The sequence below is a fragment of the Heliangelus exortis genome, chromosome 18, assembly GCF_036169615.1.
Source record: "Heliangelus exortis chromosome 18, bHelExo1.hap1, whole genome shotgun sequence".
NCBI classification, from domain to species: domain Eukaryota; kingdom Metazoa; phylum Chordata; class Aves; order Apodiformes; family Trochilidae; genus Heliangelus; species Heliangelus exortis.
The window spans coordinates 7007139-7031042 of NC_092439.1; the positions used below are offsets into that span (position 1 = coordinate 7007139).

Here is a 23904-nt window from a genome sequence, read left to right on the forward strand (position 1 = left end):
GATTCTGAAATGAAGTCTGAGGAGAAAACCCACACATCTGCAGCTAGTCATGCTCTCTGTGGGTGCCTGAAGATGATTGCTAAGGCCTTGGCAAGCACAGTCCTTAGGAAACACTGGGATGGAAGTGCAGCTACACTTCTTGGTGCTTTCTACTTGAAGTAGGGTACACAAGGATAGTTGGAAATAATAATGTTTTGCAATTTAATGGTTTGCTAGGGCTTTTGGGTATGCCTGGTTCAGGCAAATGCTAAGGCAGGCAGCCAAAGAGAAGGGATTTCACAAGTTGGATCACTGATGAGATACTATCAAAGCTGCCCTGAGCTGTTATCACCATGAGAGACCATCTTTGAGGTAAAAAATACTATTCAGGCAAACCTGATCTCTCTTGGAAGTAGTGGTGCCACAGAGGAGGTACCTTGTTTAGAGTGGTGTGGAAGTTTCAGCAGTAAATTATAGACAAGACTCATCTCCCAGAGCTTCATCTGGTGGCTTTCATGAGAGCTGGACTGATTCAAAATGTCCCCAGGGGAGAACATCCATGCTTCACTTCTATACTCACTGCAACGTAGATGCCCTCCTGTTTGAGTGCAGCTTGTGACAAGCAGGTATCTCTTCATTCATCTGGTTTTGCTGCTGTGGTGTCCTCGTGGCATGGCCAGCAGTGGGAGTGGGGTGGTTCATTTCAGTGAGCCAGGCTTGCCATCCCTTCACTCTGGGGAGTGTACAAATTCAGTGTCTGACCAACCCCTGGAGGGATGAGGGAATTCCAGACCCACTAAAGATTCCCCTCTCATATTGGACAGTTCTGTGGAGCTGGAGGGACAATATTTAATGACAGAGTGATTTAACCCATATATTTCTCAAAAGCTCAAGTAGTGTGAGCTCCAGTCCACACTGAGTATGGGCAAAAGGATAATAAGCTTACTCAGTGGGTTCATATTTTATGATTCCAGTGTCAAATATTTTCCTACAAAAATCATTGGCTGTCTCAACTGCTGAGTTTATACAAGTCCGTTGTAATTTGTGCAGTGATTAAATATTAAACCAGTGTATTTTCACAGGAAATAAATTTAGAGCAGGCCACTTTGTTCTTTAGCAGAGGATCTCTGCTCCTGTCAGTTAGGAGATGGAGGAAACATTCTTCCCTCTAATAGCATAATTATTCAAAAATGCTTCCAAGAACCTCTTTGTAGAATTTGTGCTCATGCATTAGACTCATTCTTTTACTCCAAAATGAGGATAAAAGCTATAAGATTCAAGAGCTGACAAGGTGATGCAGGTTAACAAGCAAAATCTGGAGGAGAAGGGGCTCAATTGTATGCGTTATCCATTTGTATAGAAATCTAAAAGTAAAGATGCTTTACCATGCCATTTAGTTTTAAAGAATTTGAGAAGCCTTCTCCCATCTCCGAAGAAATCTTAATACTTTAACTTCACACCTAACTGAGGTACTGCTTTACAAAGCAAAAAAATAACAAATTTGGTTACCATAATTTTCTTAAGCATGTTGTAACAGAGAACAGTAATGCTTTCTTTTTAATAGATGACATTTTTAGCATTAGTAGTTTTTGCTAAAGTCAGTAGGTTTATTTTTCAAACTTCAAAAATGCCTATGCTCTTACATTATAAGACACAAAAAAGCTGCACTCTTGGGTCAGATCACGTGCAACTACTGATGAGTTGTCATGTGGAGATTTCTCTGTGTGTGTGCATACAACATCTTTTCCATCTGAAATCTAGGAGATGTGCTTTAACTTTCATGTCAGTTTCATACGGTTTCCCGTGTCATTCTTTTTCTCCTTTTTTTTTTTCTCCGTCTTACTAGTGCATATTGGAAATCAGGCTTCTTGAGGGGAGTGACAACTAATCCTTGGAACACAATGTTATCTGTAAGCTAGAGGGGTCTTTTTCCAGTGCAAAGGTCTTCTGGGTCTGCTGTTTTGGGTGTACTGAGCACATTATTAGTCTAAACCAGTCTAATTCCATTTGCTGAATTTCACCTTGAGCTTGCAGTAAAAACTCCTGTCTTTATGCTGAATAAATTTGATGTGCTTTAGTGCCCATAAGTGATGAAGAGGAAGGAGGCATTCTCTTTGATAACCTTGCCAAATCTACCATTGACCCCTTCGACACCTCCTCGGGGTCAGTGCAGCTGATCGCCATCAAACCCGTGGCACTGCCCACTGCCCACGCTGCCTCCGAGAGGAGCCAGGAATCAGCCATCATTAATGGGGAGGTAAGGACTGTCCAGCAAGCTCCTTGCGTGCCTATGGCCAGAGCTGGAATGATCTTTGTCTGTCATGTTGAGGACAGATAGGAGCTTTTCACCCTGATGCTGTGTAAAGTCCGGGTAACCTCGTGGGCTCTGGCATCTGAAAGTTAAGATCTGTTTTTTCATAATGCAACTGTGAATGCCCATGACCTTGGAAGAGGCAGCTTCCTGTATTAGTTTAAAGAAAATGGTTAAAGAGGGCGGAAAGCAGAGTGAAATTTTTGTCTACATGAATTCTGTGGCTGAACAAATGAATCAAATGGGTCTCAAGCTGATCTCTATATGGAACAATGGATTAATTCAAGGCAAGAAGGGATGCAACAAGACCATGGCTTTGAGCAGTCTGCACTCCAGCTTGTCCATAGAGGGTGCTGCTTTTCCTGGGAACAAAGTGGGATGGCACAAGCATCTGATCCAGGTGCTGGTGGCTCCAACAGTTGCATGATTATTAACGTTTTTTTTCTGTAGATTTAATTTAATTTACAAATGACTGAGGGTGTTATAGGGTTGCTAAACATAATGGGGACACTTAAGTTTCTTGCTTGCAGACTCACGCTGCAACAGTCATTTAAAGATGAGCGAGAATCTCCCTGATGCTGTTTGAAATCAACAAGGAGGACTGCTGCCAGAGATGTAGTAAATGATAGTGTCATCAGGCTTCCCATGTAGGCCTGGATTACAGCAGTCTGTCAGGGTCCATTTTGTATTTGTATGTTAAGGCCCGATATGCCACATAAACGATTATTTAGATTTTGGCATCTATTTTCTCTAAGTCAACACTATGATACCTCCAATGCTGTGTGCTCTCTTTTACATAAATTTCTTGAAGTTTGTGAGAGGACTTGTATTTGAGTCTGGAAGTACAAAAGCCCAAATAAACTGCTCATTTTCATGTACCTGACAAAGTGAAGCAGCAGGAAACGCTTTCCAGTACTTAGGAGCTTCCACAGGACCTGACTTTTATCAGGTCCGACCAAACATCTTTTTATTTAAGAATCCTGTGTCTGACAGGGGCATGTAAGAGACTTTCAAGGAAGCATATAAATAAGAGGAGCATATGATGCTGTTTCACCAGAAATCTTCCCCAGCAAACAGTGATTACTTGTGTAAGGTTTTGTGCAGTCAGGGGTGATGTCCCTATACTTACTGACCCCTAGAAGAGTTTTCATTGGCGAGTTTTCCCCGGGGTGCCCAAAAGCAAGCACAGTGCTGGGTCATGACAATTGGCTAACAACATTGGTGTTTTTCTTCAGTGGGTGTATCTGAGTCACTGTTGTGATGGTACATGGTTTTTAAGCTAAAATTATTTAACCATCTGCCAAGCCATAAAAATGCAGTGACTCTGTTCACTTGCAGTTCCTTGTTGCTTACAGATGGCACAGTGTGGTACAAGAAGCTCTGTTAAATGACACATGCAGCGCATCAAACACCCTCTGACTATGCCATTTGGAAATAGCCAGCCCAGTATAATTTTTAAACATCTTTTTGCCTTTTAGGTGAACAAGGCTTTGAAGCAGAAGTCTGATATAGAACATTACCGCAACAAACTGCGCTTGAAAGCCAAGAGGAAGGGGTACTATGATTTCCCACAGGTTGATAACAGCAAGGGGCTGACAGACAGAAAGAGGATGTATGAAAAAAACCAGAAAGAGCTTGACCACATCTTGGATCCAGATGCAGATGTCTCATCTCCATTTGCTGAGCCTAAGAACAGGTGAGGCTTTTTATATGTAGTTCTTCATCTGGGTGTAAAGTTGGTGTCCCTGGGTTGCAGGAAATCAAAGGGGCTGTTCTCAATGAAACAACTGTTTGCTCTATGGTCAGCTGGTCTCTCCTACTTTATAAAAAAAATTCGTATCAGCCATGATTATTTTCAAAAGCATGTTATCTGGTAACCCTTGATGGGCCTTGCATTAGTCAGTGAAGAAAAAAGATGCTGACTTAATTGTATAGCGTGCCATTGCTGGAGGGTCTGGGACATCATTTTCTTGTGCAGTTTTCCAGTGAAGGGGAGGTATTATTGCTCTAAGTGCATTGAAAAGGTAAGATACTGAACCCTCAGCACACAGGAGCCTTGCTGTCTGTGTAGCCTGTCTAGAAGATACAGATGAAACAGTAGAAGCATTGATACGGACATGTGCTGTATATAAAGTGAAAGACTGAGGCTTTACTTTGGTTATTTATTATGTGTCATATGCCACACAGGAAATATTTAAAACATTACACACAAAGCTTTAATGCTGTCCATGTGCTTTTTGTTAAAATATGCTGATGTTTCTTTGTTCATGTGCCAATGTGCTGAAAGGTCCTGGAATAATTTTTCTGTGTGTTTTCCATTGTGTTGTGTAAACCTGTCAGAGGCTGTTTGAGATAGTGATCACTGGCAAGATATAAACTGCAGGAAGGCAGGTATATTGCTGTATAGGAATTATTTTGTTGTGCAGCTGAACCATAAATAGCTGGCTGCTGGATTTACGTTTGAAATATATAACCTGTATCCTGACGTAGGATGACAGAAGAGCCATCTGTGTCTTCTGCACTTCTCAAAAAGACACAAAGCATTTAGAGAACTTCACAGATGTTACAGATACTTGTGAACAAACCAATTCCAAAGTCAATGCTAAAATATCTATAGTAAGACCTGGAACTGCACTTGATATGCTGCAATGCCTATCACAGCATTATTGTAATTTTCATCAACTAAAAATAAGATGGGTAAAATGGCATGACTACTAGAGGAAAACCTTGAATAATACTACAAGGTAATATGGGGTTTGATTACTGATAAATGAATCAATATGATTTTACTTCTGTGATGAAATAAAATTGCTTCTAAAGTAATCTGGATTGGCATGAAATTGAAATGATTTGATTTCTCACTTTTTCTGCTAAGTATCATTGTTTGTATCATTACAATTGTAGCAATTAAAAACTGAAAAAATGATTATTTTTAATTTTTTTTAATAATACCACTTGGGAGTAAGTAAAAGATTTCAAAGTCTGTAGGGAAAAGAACTTTTCCAGTATTTTCTGTATATTCCACTAACTAAAATCACATTATTACAGCATTTCCAAAATAGATGAGAATAAAAAGATGCAGGTGATTATTTTACCCAAGGTCATCATCATTTTGAGTTTGTTTTAAAAGTGATTTACAAAACATCACCACTAAGTAACTCGATTTGCTCACAAACAGTTTTGTACTTTTAGTACCTCTGAGTCTTCTCTACTATAAAATTCCCAGTTGTGTTCCCAGAAGGCACTGCCTAACCCATTTGAATACCATTTGCTAGTGTTCATACCTCCTTTCTCATTAGTAAAACTTTCATAAATGAGCTAATTGGCAATCTCAAGGCAGTTTTTGAGAGTCTAACGATGACATGCACTATTCTGGGTTTTTCTTTATTGGTTTGCAATCAGGTCAAGAATCTGCATGTGCTAGAGAGCTGTATCTTTGAATCTTTTAGAAATTACATCACAACTGCATCAACTAAGTATTTATGGACATATTGTAAATCATCTATGAAATTTTGGACACTTTTAATGTAGGAACATAAAGATTGCTAGAACTGATTACCCTAGCATGACCTAGTTCTATATGTTTTTTTGGTAATACTGACAGTGTAGTCTTGGAAGAAACAAGATAAGGCAGTTTAATTTATTCAATATCATATTTATAGGGGAAATTTATTCCAAAACCCCCACTTGTGTTTTGCTTCGGCAGTGCCTTCGGGACTTTCAAAAATATATATGGAGATTTGTGATTAAAAGTCACAGAGAAGTTTTTGACAGTCGCCCTAAAATTAAGTCCATGCTTGAGTACTTAGTTTAATCAGAAGTGTGAAATGGATCTCTCTTTGTCCAACCTTTTATCCTGTCTGATCATGTAAATGTCTATTTTTCTGGATTTCTGCAAACCAGCTTCTGCTGCTCTAATCTGTCAAGGCAAAAAGTTGTGTTAACCAGCTCTGTAACATCTGAAGAATTATTTCTTCTTAGCAGTGAATCAATTTGATCTGTGTTGTGTTTTCATTTCATTGATTGCTCTTGAGAGATTAAACCATGAAGTGTTTGTAGCTGATGAGTGGAACAGCCACAGACACTGAAGCAGCAGCTCACTTCAAAAACTGTGCTGTTAGTATTCTGCATGGAACACTTGCACGAAGCAGAAAAAGAGCATGACACCTCCCAGATAGCTTCATATTAGGCTTTGACAGCAGTGTAATTACTGTGTAAATAAATGCAAGTGGCAGGCCATTTTTTGGTTTGTCACTGATCTCCAATGGGAAGATCATGTCTCTGAGGTATGCAAGAAAATGACTCGTGGCCAGATTCGTTATCAGAACAGCATCTCCTGAACTTCTTTGGATTAGATGTAGCCATCTCAAAAGATGCAGCTTGATGAAGTGTGAAATTCCTGTATCACAGTTTGGCAAGCACTTTTGCAGAACTTAGGTACAGATATTTTCTGTGTCTTATGAAGAAATGCTCTGTTTATTTTTATAATACCAATTCCAAGAAAATAAACATTTGTTTTGGAAAGTTTAGACTATTTTGGGTACATGCTTTTCTTTTCTAGCACCTTTGCTTCCCCTTGCTGCTGAGTGCACAGTGGTGACAACTCAGTGCTTAGGGATGGCTCTGCCTTAGTGCTGCTCAGAGCCATGCTGGAAGTAGTTTAAGCCCAGGGAGTACAGCCTGGATGAAGACGTGGCCAGTTACCAAACTGGTTATTTGAAATCAGGATCTTTCAAGTAACCCTTTCCCACTCCTGTCTCCCCATTCACTTTGCTAGGTGATTGTTTCACTGGAGTGTTACTCCCCTTCTCTCTCATTGCCTCAGGATCAGTAACCAAAATCTCCGCGCCCCATCTGGGTGTGAGCAAGGTCTTATTTTTTTTAATTTATTGTAACACCTATTTATTTTTATTAATTCAATCATATCAGCTGAAGTGAAGAGTTCTCATATTGTCTTTGGACATTTCATTTTGAAACCTTCCCCATATAATATCCAGGTCTTTTATGTTGCTTTATTTTCTTTCATAATGTTCATAACTTTTCTGATTTCTGAGACTTCCATATACATAAAAAATGGCATATTATAAACATCATTATTTAAAAATAAAGGTAAGTATTGAAAGCTGCTGCCTGCTTTTTTGTTTGGGTGGTTTTGTTTTGGTTTGGGTTTTTTGTTTTATTTACTCTTTTCTTGTTTCATATTTTCTAGGCAACCCCTGAAGAACTCTGTGTACAGAAGCAGGCAGTCTCTGAACAGCCCTAGCCCAGGAGAAACTGAGATGGATCTTCTGGTGACCCGAGAAAGGCCCAGACGTGGAATCCGCAACAGTGGATATGATGTAAGTTTATCAGATATATGCAATCAAATTTGTATAGCAAAGTCTTCACTTCTAAAACCAGGAAACTATTGAAAATCTTACAAACCAGAATGTCATTGTGTATTTTATATGCACTCAGCATCCTGAAAAAGGCTCAGAATACTCAGAGCACGGACCCTTTCACACCATTTACTGCTGTACATCATTTTACAGTCTAAAATGTAAACAAAACACTTGCCCTGAAAATCCTTATTTGCAAAGGATTGTATTTTGAATTTAGATACTTCATCTACGTATGCGGGCACTTAACTGATACTGAACTTATTTTAATTGCAATTAAAATCCTCTGTTCTGTGCCCTTGATGCTGCTCTCTAGATTTAGAAGAATGGACAACCAATTTGGAATTTTACTTAAGTCCAGATCCCAGTGATTTGTGAAAATCCCCTAGGAACAGATACTACCCTCTTACTACATCAGAACTGGGAGAGTTTTGAATAGGTAAATGTCAAAAACAGCCCCAGGAGATGCTGGTTTATGGTCCAAGGAACTCATGTGACCAACACAAATCTTGTGCAGTCTGATCATACACTGGATGCAAGTTGACCCTGCATGCACCCAGAATGAAGATAAAATTAGGCCCTGTGCTAGGGTGATGTAGAATTTTTCAGTTCTTTGTCATGTGTACCAAATGCTGCAGCTCAGCCATCCCTGAAGATCAGTCCCTGGAAAAGGTCTAAACAATTCTGAAAAGTTAGGAAGTTCATCTGGTGGTAGCTCCTCTAAACTCAGCAGATGTCAGGAATTCTGGGGGGGGCTCAATTGTCAACTGTCTCGGCTGCCAGGGATGTGCTTTTAGCAAGGGGAAGGAATGTATCAAGGTCAGGGGATGTCTTCAGGGGAGTTTAAATCTTTTTCAGAATTCTTCAGGCCATGTTGTAGGTGTCAGATTTCTTAAATGACTTCCTGCACTTGGACATTTCCCATCAGATTGGATGAGTCGTTTTATGCCTTGTAAGTGGGCTGGCTGGTTCACTGCTTTCTGAGGCATTAGAATACATTGCTCTAGCCTGGAAAAGAAGAAGGGTGTAACCAGTTAATATAGGCTTTACCTTTTGCAAAAAGTTGTGGGATTTGTGTTTTTTTTAACCACATTTAAATGTTTTCTTTATTATTGGAGCTTTCTTGGATGACAAAAACATTGTTAAGACAGCCTTCCCTAAGTATCCTGAAAGAAAGAATCTTTCAAGAAACAAAGATTTTTTAAATTTTTTTTTTAATATGCTAATACAAGATAGTTTCCATATATGATATCTTCCTGAAATAACTTTTGAGAACATTCTGGGAGCAGGAATGGTCTCCTGCTATTAGTTCCAAATTAATATGCCATAAATGCATAGAAGAAGATTTTAAAAATATATTTTAATATGTTGTTTATACTATATGTAATTTGTAATGTCAAGAAAAAATGCTAAAAACCTTGAAAGTAGTTTAATGAGCTTATGTAGATTCTGAAATATCCTGACAGTAATAACAACTCTGAGCTCTGTGCACATCCCACACAAATTTGCCTTTGTCTTTCTTTTAAGGTTGCAGTTAGGTGAGCTGTCCATGGCACAGTCTTTTTTTACTGATCAGTTATGTAAAATTTTTTTTGCCCGATGTGCTGCAGATTCATTGCAGTGCACTTCTTCTAACTGAATATATTTCCTCCCTAAAAGCAGAAAAATGCCAGGGGAAAATGCGGAAGGATATTGAGATTTGTTCCCCAGCCTCAGTCTGCAGCGTGGGTTGGTTTCCCTCACTTCTGTTTGAGGTTCCTCAGAGCCTGTGTCTGACAGGCTTGGTCTCCAAGGACACCCACGGGTGGGCACCAGATTTATGTTTATGCAGGGAATTCATATGGAGCTCAGCAGCAGCACAACTGAACACCTCTGTAAATCTGACCTCTGAAAATGCGTGAAAACAGCTCTGAGAATGGGCTGGTTTGTGTGCTGAAGCTTATGTCCAGTCTCTTGTTATCTAATAACAGCTTGTATGGTTTTTCTGATATCCATCTTGCTGTTCTAAAGTTTCCAGCCTTCTCAGACTACTGCTAACATCTTCCTCTCAGTATGTTATTTAGCAGCAAGTCCTGCCAAGTGGTGAAATGTCTTTTATAAGCAGATGATGAAATTCATGAATCACATTGCTCCCATATTATGTGAAAGTCATGAGAGCTATTACCCTGTTTTTTTTTGGTTTTTTGTTTTTTTTTTTTAAAGAATAGAGACTAAAATTCTCCAGATTTTTGGGAAAAAAAAAAAAAGAAAAAGAGAAAAAAAGAAGAAAAGAAAAAAAGAAAAGCCTCCTTTAAAAATTGCTAGACTCATACGCTCAACTTACACACTTTCTAAGATTTCAATTGTGGTTTTCTAAAAATAGTTAATTCCTGGTAAATTAATAATAAATTAATGCAACTCCTCAAAAAGCTTATAGATTAATGTTCACATGAAGAATTTTACTGATATAATTGCAACAGTAAAGTTATACCAAAAGTTTGTAAACTCTCTCTTGAGTACAGGACTTTGTTCTCCTTCATATAATTTCTATTCCTTGTATTACACAGTAACTGTGTATAAACAAGATCCAGATTTTGACAATGGTAATCTTAATGAATAATGGCATCTACTAATGATATTTACATGTTTCAAATGATATAAAAGAAAATGATACATGTCCAAAAATGATACACTGAAATAATTTTTAAAAATGTGGATAATACCCTGTATAACTGTAATGATATAAATTACATTTAAATTCTAATATGCAAATGATTATTGTTGTAAGTTTCCATTTTTATCGCTGTCTTTTAAGTAGCAAGCATAGATACATTTAGAAAGAGATAAAATAAATAAAGATCTTTTATTTAAATATATTGCCAGTTTTTAGGCTAATCAAATATCTCTTATCTGGATGGCTGATAACAGGAGAAGAAAATTTGATATTCTCCTCTGCCAATGAAGAAATATCTACTATAAGTGTCCTATGGTACATATGACCTTATATAACTTGAAAAGGTTTGGGGGCATGGTTGCTTATCTCGTCAGACATAGGAAAGGACTATAACATGGGGGAAAAAAGTATGCCACAGCAGGAGCTACAGAGCCCTCATAAATTATCAGGATAGTGCTGGAATTTTTAAGAAGAACATCCTGTTGTATCCTTTTATTTGCAGCTGTATAAATGCTAACACAATTCTAACCACACGCTATATATAGAAGGCAGTACATATCCTATTCTTAGTTCCAGCTATCCTTGCATCTGAGGTGCATTTCACTGATGGTTAAAGAATTGCTTACTTTTTCAGGCTGTGGTTTAAAACTATTTCCTGTTAAACTAATCTTACAGAAGAGAGATGAAGTCAGTTATTTCACTGGTAGGTTCTTAAAATGAGATGATTTTTTTTCTGTCTTGGAGTTATAGGCAAAAAAATCAGGGGGGTGATTTCTGTTGGTAGTTAGCTATACAGAAGGAATTCTACTAGGAGTCACTCTTCCAGTGAAGCTGCACAAGTGCCAGCTGCTTGCTGGTGTATGTGTTTCATTTGCTGTTCCCATCTTAGCTTTGGATAAATTTTTGTGTAGCTACTACTTGTTGGCTATGTGAGATGACTTGAGTTTTTGGCATTGTTTTTAGGGGTCCTCAGTGGGTTAGAAAGTTCAGAGAATCTCCTAAACTTTGGTTCTTCTGAAAACTTAATATGTGAGAATGGACAAAAGAATTTCAGTCCCTGTAGCTGAAACAAGTGGCCTCTTGTAAGGAGTCCTTCACAGAGATGGTACTATTTAGGAATCCGTACTCCTCCTGGCACAGTTGTACTCCCATTGATAAAAAAAGCTAAGAAAATTACTAAGACTAATTCTAATTGTATTTAAGTGAATAATTGACAATTTAATCTGCTGCAGAATATCCCTGCTAGTTTTTTGTAGCAAACAATGTAGGATACAAAAGACTATTATGCTTGCTAGCATCATAACATCCTTTCCAATATTCATCACGTGTCTACATTGTCATAGTTCCTGACTTTGTATTTGTTAGATCTGTGTTTGACAATGTTTTTTGTGCAGCAGTGTAAACCCTGTCCTGTAAAGCTTACCCCGTGTACGTGCTTTTATTCCACCCGACAGACTGAGCCTGAACTTATAGAAGAAACAAACGTTGACCGTGTCAATGAGCCTCGGAGCTACACCAGGTCCCGTCAGGCCAAAGGCCACTCAGAGACCTCAACGTTGAGCTCCCAGCCCTCCATTGATGAGGTTCGGCAGCAGATGCACATGCTCTTGGAAGAGGCTTTCAGCCTGGCCTCTGCAGGCCACGGGGCACAGAGCAGGCAGGAGGCCTACAGCTCAGCACCACACTTGCCCTACTCGGAGGTTGTGACCAGTGCTCCTGGTACCATGACCCGGCCTAGAGGAGGGGGGGTACAGTGGGTACCCACATACAGACCAGAAGTGTATCAGTACAGTTTACCAAGACCAGTAAGTGAAATTTCTCTTAAGTATTCTTGACATTATTAAGATTTACATTATTAAGATATTTCTACTAGACATATTTTTAAAGACGTAGCCCTGTTTATCTGCTTAAAACCAGACGTAAAGCTATGCTTACCTAAATAAGTATGGACAGGGGGTTGTACATATGTACATTTACCCATACCCATCTCTTGGAAGCAGACTGGGCATCTAGTTTAGCAGCAAGGCTGTCTTGTCTAAATTATGCTAGAAAGAATGGGCTGCACTAAGCTCCAGGGTGTTCTACAGATCAATAACTTGTTAGTGTGCCTCCTCCTGTTCATTAAATGCAAATTAGGAAGCAGTCTGGCTTTGTAAGACAGCTCTTTATGTATCTGCATTTAACTTTAAGCTTTAGTTACTGTGTGCTGGTTTCATTTTCCTTCCCTGCATCTTTATAGGTGGTACTGTAGACTTATTTGGGTTGTAGAATACACTGGTACAGGTGTCTGCTGGTGTCTGCAAAGTAGTGGTGTATGTGTCCTGGGTCCAAAGGTGAAGTTTCTCTGCTAAACTGCACTTCACACTTTTCAAAATTCTTTGCTAGTTTGCTTTTGAAATAGCTGTGTTTTAGCCTCAATAAACTCCTTCACTGGCATTTCTTCCTGAAAGAGTGTGTGGAGTCTGCAGTCTAGCACCTGTGCAGTCTACGCTGGATCTCAAATTTGATTACTTCTGCCAGTTATTCTTATAAACTTTCTATTATACAAGTCTCTATTTTCCAACAAAATACAGTTTGGAATCCATGCAGAATGTTTCTCTTATTAAGTTTTGTTTTGGGGCTTTTTTGATGAACAACAAAAGTGATTAACAATTTTTAAAGGATATATTCATTTAAGAATAAAATTAGGAAAATTTTCTGTGAAACCAGTTGCAGTCATCGGGGTTTTTTTTTGTTATTGTTGTTTTTTGGTTTATTTGTTGTTGTTTCTTTTTTTTTTTTCTGATTTGATTTACAGCAGTGTACTAATTTCAATTAAGTGATCTTATTTCCACAATGATGCCAGTTACTCTAGAACCTAATGGCTCACTAAATCTAGAGCAGATGGGCCTCTATAGTAAATTAGTTCAATTTACCCTTTGAACATTTTTTGTCTAGTTAGGTGTTGCACACAGGAAAACACTAATGTCCCAACCCATTGGAGGAATTATAGAAATTTTATCAGAGCTGTCACTCATAACTATTTTGGTGTCTGTGGAAGCTCAGCATGGAGAGCACTGACTGCTTTGCCCTAGGACAGACTGTTCTGCAGCAGGAGGCAGCAGATCTCAAAAGGATTTCCTTTGCCCAGCCATTAGCAAAATATTCCACTCACTCAAAATCGCTCATCTCCCATGTAAGCAGCAAGGAAAGTGCTTTGGTTTCTCTATCTGACTTTTTAACCTAAATTTTTCAGTGGAAGTCACAGCACATTTGTGAACCTCTCTTTATGGTCCCTTAAAAATGCCTTCTTTGATGTCCCTATTCCAAAGCCCATCCATGACACACAAGAGAAAGCCTAAGTCTACCTCTCTGCCTTCTGAAACAGTGTCTGGTGTCACTCACAACCACATTGATACATCAGCTCATGTGCTGTTCCTTTAAAGTAGGAGGTGAAAAAAGAATTTAATACTTGGTAGAAATGCATGCTGAGAGCAAGAAGTGGGATGAAAGGCTTGTGGAGCCAGAAGGAAGTGCTTGGTTCAGCCTGGGAGAGCAGTGCCAGCTTTTCAGATGCAGAAGAGGCATTGCAGATCATTTCAAGCCTGGCATTGTTAGGAGAAAACTAATTGAGGATTTCTTTGATGTGAATAGCACTGTTTTGTTTTTTTTTTTTCTGTACAGTTCTTTCATTAAATATAAGTATTTCCAACCCCTGGCTAGGAAATGTACAATTATCTTTCTGGATTTTTTCCCACCTAAATGTAGAAATACCATTGTAGCAGTGTGAAAGTAAATATTAGGAAACTTTGTAGGTGGAATGAAAGGAAAAAGGATTTTCACAGACATGCCTTTGAGGGACTTTATCCTGCTTTAAAAGGGGTGCCAGTGAGGTGGGAAAAAGATGTTTGGTCTGCATTGCTTTTCCCTTAGAGACACTGACATAAAAAAAATCAGTATTTGACAAGTTACCTTTCCTCTGTGTTAACACAGTTTTGCAGCTATTTCAGAAAAAAGGCCTTGGAACACTGTCTAAACGTTTATGTTTTAAAGAGACACACTTAAAAGATAGTGGGTTTTGCTGTTTAGTATGTATTTATGCTGCCAAATTAAAACAGAAAAATGAAGTTATGAAGCCTGAGCCAGTCATGTAAATCCTGTAGGCTTTTTTTACAGCCAGGAGACTGAGAGTGACTCATCCCAAGGTAGGGGGTTTTTAGCTTTTTCTGCTCGTTGTGGAGGGAGTCCACCACTGGATTTTGGACTCTTTTTTTTTTGTCAAAATGCCTATTTCTTGATACTGGACAGCCACCTTATAATTTGTTATTTGCTATTCCTGTAATTAAGTCCTTAACCCTTTGCATTGCTCTGAATCACTGTCAATAAAAGCAGAATTAAAAAACCAAACCAAAAGCAATAGTGTGTTGAAGTGTCTATGAAGTCTCAGACACATCATCCTCCTGTATTTAAGCATGTTTACCAAAAGAATTACCTTTAAGCTATAGTAATCCAAATAATTTAGAAGATAAATTGTTCATGTCACTTCTTGGGTGCCAAGAGTCTCATGTACAATGAATACAATACATGTGTATTAATGATGAAACTGCTACTGGCAAGATACTTAATTTTGTGACTTAGTTGGCTGCTCCTGTGTTCCTCAAAATTATTCCTCTCATTCAGAACCATGAGACCTTTGCTATTGCTTTATAAAGCTACAGAGCTTGGGGTTTTTGTGAAGATTTTTTATTTTCATGTCTTCAAGGCTGAAAGGAAGAGCTTGAAATATGCATTGCTCACAGGCAGCTTCACTTCACTAGATGCTGCTCTGAGGATGCTTTCTGAATGTTTAAAATATTTTCTTTCTGGAGGAAGTGAAAATACCAAGATCTTTCTTCCAGAAGTGTCTGTTGAGCCTCATAACAATAACAGATCTGCTTTCCCAGCAAGGTTACAAATATCACAGAGAGAGTGTTAAATACATTTTATTTTTATTAGACTTTGTCTTGGCTCTTAACTCATTTGTTTGTTTTCTTTCACATCCTAAAATAACCCAAGCACTGTAAATTCTAAATGCAGTTACTATTGATGCCAGAAAAAGTTAGCTTCCTGTTGGCCAGCTCTTGGAGCAGGTATTCAATTTCTGAGGTTCTTTTGGTCTTTAATGATCTAATGGTGTTTCTGATAATATTTCTTTTTTTCCTTTACAGGCTTACAGATTTTCTCAGCTTCCTGAGATGGTAATGGGTTCTCCTCCTCCTCCTGTCCCTCCCAGAACAGGTCCTGTGGCTGTTGCCTCTCTCAGGAGGTATTTGTTGTTTTGTTTTGGGTATGATCTTTGAAGACCACTGTAATAAGAACTGGGAAAACACTGAAGTGGCACTTACAAACCACTTATAAAGACACACTAATGAAATTACAAACATTGGTCTTTTTTTTCACTTTAAGACAAAGAAGAAAGGAGTAACAATGAGTTTTCTATTAGCTAAGCAGAAAATGCAGGTCCAGGAATTTCTTCCTGGCTCTCAGATATCTCATACCTGAGTTTCTGAAGAAAAATCTGTGCAAAAGCCTCTAGCTCAGAGCATACGTTTTGTCTCTTCCTTGCAGTAAGGCACTCTACAAAATGCATTTCAATGAATGTTCACACTTCTGTGGTGGATGAATTCATTTAGCCTTCCCTGTTGTGCCATTAGGCACTGCCGGGTGCCAGCTGCAATTCGAGGCACCACAGACCTGCTGAGAGCTGCTGTGGAGCCAAAGGAAACTTTTCTGAGTGGCTGCTAATGATACTGTAACTGCATCCAAAAATTCAGGATACAGATACTGTCTGTTGACCTGTTCTTGTTTACCCATTACATCTTCACTCTAATGCAACTGGAGCACATAAGTTTTTGATCCTAGGACTTCCCAAGTGCAGTTAATGTTACTTACTATTAGTAGTCTCCTGCTACATGATACCATGTCACGTATACTCTAGTTATATTGTCTGCAGTCTTGTGTTGAACTGTGGTAAAGCTCTTTTTTTTCCTGTTGCATGTCAGAGGCATTTGAATCAGCAAGCAAAGGCCCTGTGCAATGGCAGCACATACTTTGGCAAAGTGGTGACCATGCTAAAAATGTTGTTCTCAGACTTCTCCAGATATACTATTCTCCAGTTCTTCAAACTTCTGTCATGCCAGAGAGAAATCAGATAGCTCATTCCTGTCTGGCTTCTCATACTGTAGCTGATAGGCTATGAATCTCTCAGTTGAAATGTCAGTTGAAATGACAAAAGTTTCTGTTTTCTTTCTTTCTTAACATATAGGTCTACATCAGATATTGGCAGCAAAGTAAGAATACCTGAGTCCAGTGTGGCAGATCAGGCTCAGCATCATGAACAAGCATCTTTTGCACCTGGTTCAAGAGCTCCAATGTCTGTTGGTCCACTTGATCAATCATCTTTTCACTCAGGTGAAATATTAGTGCAGACTTAATTTATAGCTTTTAGAGTGTTATAATTTATTTTGCAAATACAGGTGACTATTTGGAGAAAGACCTCATTAGGTGCCTTTTTTTCTGGTGCAACCGAGGGAGACCTAAAAAGGATTTCCCCTTTTTAACTCCAGTACTGACTGCATTGTAAGATACTACTCATCCAGCAGAAGCACCACAAAATGGTAATTTCTGAAGGTAAGATGCAGCAGTAATGTCTCAGATGGCCGTTGTTCAAGTATGGCTTTTTGCTGGCTCTCCAATCAGGTCTGTGACTTGTTAAAGCTGAGTAGAACTGTCCATCTGTAAAAAAATCCAGTGGAATTCTTAGGGATGGCACAGAGGCTGCTATCTGGCAAAAGCACAAGTTAAAGTATTTACACTGCTGTGTAACTCACATGTTGTGTTGTTCCATGTACAGAAACAACAAGGAGAAAGGAGGAATGCAAGGAGGATTATAAGAAACTTGAAATTGTAATGCTAACAAGGATTTTTAATGTTCTGATTGTCTAATGATTCAAAATTTTGGTGAACATCAGTTGTTACAGGGATCAAGTCCTAAGGACTGAGTCCACAGACAACTGCAAAGCTGGCCTTCTCCAGTATTCTCCAGCATCAGAGAGAGGCTCTAATATTCAACTGATGGTGATCACATTCTCATTAAAAAAGATCTAAAACAAAGCAAACAAAAGCTTGACTGAAGCCAATTACTTTTAAAACACTACCTTCTAATTTATAACTGAAACTGTCAGCTATTAATTATATTTACTCTCTTTCTGAATAGGAAATACAGTTCCAGCAGTGTTTGCTATCCCAGCTGCAAACCGCCCGGGCTTCACAGGTTACTTTATCCCAACGCCGCCCACCGCCTACAGGAACCAAGCCTGGATGCCCTATGCTGGAGAGAGTGAATTACCAGGGCAGTGGGCAGACTCAGTAAGCATCCTGGCTTTTCTAACTGCATATACTTTCTGGGGATGCTGGGGAGCATCTTTCCCTCCTAGAATTTTCTCTCAAGACAGCCCAGCTTCCCAGTCTTAATTTCCAGCTCTGCCACAGCCCTTGCAGGCTGGAGTGACAGATAGTAATTTAAATAATTAATTGTAAAATTCTAGTCTGGGACAGATGTAATTTTTAGCCTAAATCATACCTACGTTTCAAAGAAATAAACTGCTCCAATTCTTTTAGGATGTTTCAACTTTATCATGTTTCAGTTTCTAAAATGCAGGGCATTTTTGTACTAGGAAAAAAGAAAAAAGATAAATTCTGCTGCTTGAGATGACATCAAGTATTTGTACACCAAGTAATTGTATTTATTTGAAAATCATTATTAGAGGAACTAGTAATAGTGTTAGCAACATAATATAGTCAGAAAGACTGAATAAAGTTGAAAAGTTGAAAAAAAATCTAATGTAATACCATGAGTATGAGCTTCTGGATGCTTTCTGGTTCCTTAGCCTCTAGATCACAGCTTGATTATACTTCCAAGGTTTTTGTGACAGTTAGGAAAAACAGAGGCTTAATATCTAAAAGATGAAAACTGAAATCTATTTTTCATGCATTTCCACTAGCTGGACCATAAACAAGAGCACATAGGGAGCAGGAGATCTGACAACAAAAGAATTCTCTTATAATATATATTTACTGTAATGTATTAATTTCTCAGTTAAGTGGTAAGTATTGAAGCACTAAGTTTTGTGGGAGAGGGGAACTGGTATTTGACAGAACATTTTCCAAATTGCTCCTGCTGCTGCTTATTGAAGGTAGCAACCTGGTGACCCCTAGTGGCGTGTTCATGTGTACTGAACTGTTTTTTGAACACTCATTCAGTGGTGTAGAAAATTATCAGTTACTTTATTCTGATAAGTGTGGTAGATAAGTGTGGTTTTCCCGAGTCACTCAGTTCATAAAAAAGCATCATTGAACTTTCCTTAGCTGTCATTGGCATGGACTTGCATGGTCAGCTGGTAAGCTTTTCCTCAAGGAGAAGTTATCCAGTCCTAGCTAATAACCAGGGTATGGGCTGCCTTCTGTAGCAACATAAAGCCTTCTTCAAAATGAAGGGCTGTAGACTTCTATTTTATAGACTTTTTCAAAAAATGAATACTATATAAGTTTGATAGGTTAAAAACTTCTGAGAACTGGTGCCATAGATTTGTGAAGAAAATTTAATATTTCACAGTGACTACTAGGCCTACTTTATTTTTGCTTTAGCCGGTTTAACTTGAGGCTGAAATCAGTGAAATTGCAACAGGGTAAATTTGTGAATCCCCCACATAATTCTTTTAAATGTGGCCAGAAATGCTGGTATTTCTGAGAAGTCAAACCTCAGTGCCTAGTTTCCAGGCTGGCATATCTGAGTTTATCCACGTTGTCTGCATCTTACTGATTTTTTGTTAGGAACAGTAAGACCACAGACTTGTCTGACTTGGATTAGGTAATGGCTGCAAATCAGCAAACAAAAATTTTTTTGTTATAGGCTATGAAACATAGTGGTACTGTCTGCTAAAAACCGAAATCTTAAGGAGGAATAGTAACCAGAGGACACACATTCAGAAAAGCTTTCTTCTTTTTCTTTTTTTTTTTTTTTTTTTTTTTTTTTGCAGTGATGAAAAATTAGGACAGGCAATGTTTCCCCTGCTAGATGGTTCTGTTGCCACAGTCTGGGGAGCTGAGTACCCAGTACAGGGATACCTGCACATAAATGGCACGTGCCTGACATCTGTAAACAGATGTTAAGGGGCATGAGATTTACATCCTCTTCATATCTCTTACATTTTATTCTGCCCTGGGGAGTTGTGTGTTACCTGGCAGGTGGCACTATGGATCAACTGTACTGGATAATCTTCTATAATTCTAATACTTCTCAGGTGCCACTACCTGGATACATCGAGGCTTATCCAAGGCCCCGCTACCAACACAATTCTCCTTCACGACTTCCTCGCCAGTACAGCCAGCAAGGGAGCATCCATCCCAGCCTGGAACAAGCTCCTTTGCCATCCACCACAGCTTCTCAGCAAAGCCTGACAGAAAATGACCCATCTGATGCTCCTCTTACCAACATTTCCACAGCTGCCCTTGTAAAGGCAATAAGAGAAGAAGTTGCTAAACTGGCCAAGAAGCAAACAGATATGTTTGAGTTCCAGGTGTAATACCTTTTGTGCCAAAGGGATGGCATTTTTCTCTTTTTGAAAAGTCAACACTTTGAAATGACGTGTGACAAGTAGAGCAACAAGACTCTAAAGATATGTAATACTGCTTGCCAGCTAAGGAAATGCTGCAAGGTAACTGTTTGGTACAGTTTGATTATATGCAATTGTTTGTCACTTAGCTCTTGTACTATGATCCATAATCACTAGAGATGCTGCTGTGAATATGTCTGTGCCACATGATGTTTCATTTGCAGGCCCAAAGGTAAAGCCATTGAAAAGAACCTCTGCATGTCAAAATTTTGATTAAAGAAGAAAATGCAGTAGAAGCTAAAGGCCACGGGAGGTGTGGTGTTGGCCTTACCAAACATGGTAATTGTTTGCTGTGGGACATTGTATGAGGGATACTGATTTCAGCAATGCAAAGTCATTCAGCCTTTTCATTCCAGAGACAGTATTCAAACCAAAAGAATTTGAGAAAAGTAACACAAATAAATGTCCTGTAAATAGCCCTGATTCTCCATATCCTATTAGCAGTACAAAGAAGTGAAAGAAGAGAAGACTGTGAAGAAGGTCAATGATATTTTGATAATCAGTGGCTACCATGCCCCTGAATGCCACCGATGAGTAATGGAGGAGATTTTTTTCAGCATGAGAAAATACAATGCACAAAGAGCCAACAAAGGATATTGGTGCTAGAAGCTTCCAGGAGAAATGAAAAAAGGTTATTCGCATTTGCTCTGTAATCAGGCTTTTCACTCTGGATGCATGTGAAGCTGGTTAGCCTGAGAACTTTGAGCAAGTCTTTCCAGCCTGGAATAATGAATACACCTGCTTGGACAAGAAAACCTCTGTTTAACACAGTGCTTTTTTCTCTTTCTTAAACAATGATATCTTTTAAAGTGATGCCAGAAAGTGCTACCTGAAGCTGCAGTTGATTTTGATTACACTGAAACAGTGAATGCACACCTAGGAAGTTCTGAATGTAGAGGACCTGATTACTATATTAACTTGTACATAAGTAAATGGTTACATGGATTAACAAAAATACTAATGTTCTGTGAAAAAGAGAGCATTTCCAGAAATTATGCTGACTTTATATTGTGCAAGATATAAGTCACTAATTATTAAACTGCATTGTTGTATGAATCCAGTTCCAAAAAAAAATCAGAACAGTTGAATGGGACAATAGTTCATCTTTTGCAGTCGTAAACACTAGTTGGAGACCATGAACAATTGTTTTCAGTTCCTTTGGCAATTATCTCTGGGAACTGAAGTTGTTGCAAAACACATTGTGTTGGGTACGTTTGATGTCAACTGGAGTTAAAGGTAATGTCCTTCATTTCATTAAGTTATTTAGTCATCCTCAGTTGCTTATTCTGTTTTGTCTGATCATTTCATTTATCTGAGTTTCTTTGGTCTTTACTGAAGTGTGAAAGGGAACTTGGTTTAGCTTTTTGACCATCAGTTAAGAGAGGAGGAGGAGAGAGTTTAGAGTAGGGGATAGAACAAGTTGATGAAGCACAAGCTTTTAAGCAGAGCTATTTTTCCCCCAAATTATACTATAAACCCTTACTGAGATTGTGATACATAGTTATCCTTGAATATACAGATATCTTCTGCTCCAATACTTTAAATATTGCAGAAGCTTTTGGAATGCTAGCTAATCTTTAAACAAATTTGAAATTTCACTTTTATTATTTAAAAAGCAAATATAGATAAAACGTATTTTTGTAATTTCTATGTATATATGGCTGTATATTTATAGGTGACTACTCTGCTATAGTCAGAAAATTTCCATAAACCAAGTGCAAACCCCCACCCCCAAAACCAACTCCTCCCTACCCCCCCAGTAATTTAATGGTCAATATAAACATGGTATGTGTGGAGTACACAAATATACATTTGGGTGACTTGGATACTAAACAACCAAAGAAACTCTCTTCATATAAATACAAGTCCAGTAAAGACAGACTGCTGTCTGTTGACTGTCAGCTAACTAATCCTGATCTTACCAGTGTAATACAGTGCATCCAAATGTCTTTTTGTGTTGAATTAATAGATGCCTAAGAATACCACACACTAAAATAACAACTCAAAAATACTGGGAGAAACACAGTGTGCCATTAAAAAAAAAATAGTTCTGCTTGGCTTCAGTAGGAATTTCACTCACTAAGAGTGAGGCTGAGTTTTTCTATTAAGACTCGTCTAGACATGCAAGTTTCACTAGAATGTCACTTGAATAACATTCTGATTTTTTTTTTAATCATTTAAATCACTGTAGCATAATACAAACATAACTGAAGAGTTAGTTGCTTTTATTTAGCCTAAGCTGGTTTGTAACTAGCTTAACTTGGTAAGTGAAAGCTACACTAAATTGTGCTAGCCCCTTTTTGCATTAGCTTTATTACTTCATTAATGATTCCTCTATTTAGCCCAGTGAAATTTTGCAAGTAGATAAGGCCTTCTATACAATGGGAATGAAATGTGCTGCAAAAGAAACTTCTGAGTCCAGTTTTGCACAGTTATCCTGAAGCTGTAAGTATTGGAAGCAGCAGCAATTACGTGGATTGGAGTCCTGAAGCCATAAAGCTGGGAAGAGTTATGTGACAACTGTTCCTCAAATAGTCACAGGAGGTAAGACATACCAGATTTAAACAGCATTTTTGGAACACTTAGCTATAGTTTTAAATCTTAAATTATCCTATTCTTAAGGGTATTTAGTAGTTCTATTGACAAAAAAACAACACAACAACAACAAAAAACCCCAACCAACCAAAAAAACCCCAACCAACCAAAAAAAACCCTAAGCAATCAGAAAAAAACCCAAACAAAAACACCAACAACCCTCTAGGATAAATCAAAGCATCTATCTCACAATACTGGAAATTACAAAGTTTGGAAATTACATAGACGTAGAAGGTTTGAATGTCTAAGTTTAAACAAAATGAACAAATTGAAAAAACCCAAATAAAAATGTTTAAATAGCCTTCTAGAAAGACAAGCCATTTCAGTAAAGTTAAACGAAGTACTCTTCATACCTGTTAGGCTCTAAAAATTAAATTTTTTGGTATTGTATCAAGGATGTGCTGTCTATTGAATATTCCCTCAACCATCACTCTGAAACCATTGTGGTGCACTTTATTCAGAAAGACATTTCACATTCTTCATTTATAATGTCTTTTTATCTTGTTTTTAATATGTTTCTGTATTTTTTTTAACTATAAAGTAAAATTATATCAAGAGAGTAAGGACATTCCTGGGAAAGAAAAATCATGCTGTAATATTTATACTGTCTGAGCACAAAGCAATGATAAAGTGAAAATATAGTGTATAAATGATTTGTAATATAATAAACATTTTGTATGGCTACAATTGCAATATAGTTTTTCAATATTGATTTCAAAGAAGAAAGTATACCTATTTAAAGTTATAACCCTATTAGAATATTTTCATGCCATTTTTACTGAAAAAACCTTAAGTTTTTATCATTAAGCTTTATCATTAAAGTTTTTCTACTGAATTACCCAATTTCCTTTAAAATTACATTAAATGTTTAGGTGAAAGTATTGCTTTCTGTGTACAAAAACGTTAGTGTTCTGACCAGTATTTGTCTTCAGGTTTGTAAATGATCAGTGGAAACACCTGCAAATGAAATGCATGTAAAATTATTTCTCAATATGTGTGTGATGTCCACTCACATCAGGCATCCTATGTGTGACATTTTTAACATCAGTAGAGCAGTAACTTTAAGATGATAAGAGGGTACTCTTCGACAGATTTTTTTCTGAGAAAAACATGACCTGGCATTGAGAGATGTTCTAACAGTGTAGAAATATAAATAACGTTTCTGTCTAATTACATGGATAGAGCTTGATAGAAGTGTATGTAGATCTCATCTGTAGGAATGAGGAAATTATTCTACGTAATGATAATTTCTTTTTCAGACTTTGAGAGTGTAAGAAATGTAAGATAGTGTAAGAT

The 23904-nt window shown here is 38.0% G+C and overlaps 1 protein-coding gene across 3 annotated transcripts in view; it reads left to right on the plus strand.

The window, feature by feature from the left end:
- The window catches only part of KIAA1549L (KIAA1549 like), an 89446-nt gene extending 66145 nt beyond the window's left edge, over positions 1–23301 (plus strand). For all 3 annotated transcript variants that reach the window (XM_071761847.1, XM_071761848.1, XM_071761849.1), the window contains 8 exons: positions 2058–2236; positions 3769–3986; positions 7500–7629; positions 11776–12126; positions 15508–15605; positions 16605–16750; positions 17556–17707; positions 19642–23301. In XM_071761847.1, coding sequence (XP_071617948.1) covers positions 2058–2236; positions 3769–3986; positions 7500–7629; positions 11776–12126; positions 15508–15605; positions 16605–16750; positions 17556–17707; positions 19642–19923 — 1556 coding nt within the window. In that variant the 3' untranslated portion in view covers positions 19924–23301. The remainder of the gene's footprint in view (positions 1–2057; positions 2237–3768; positions 3987–7499; positions 7630–11775; positions 12127–15507; positions 15606–16604; positions 16751–17555; positions 17708–19641) is intronic.
- The last annotated feature ends 603 nt before the right edge of the window (positions 23302–23904 follow it).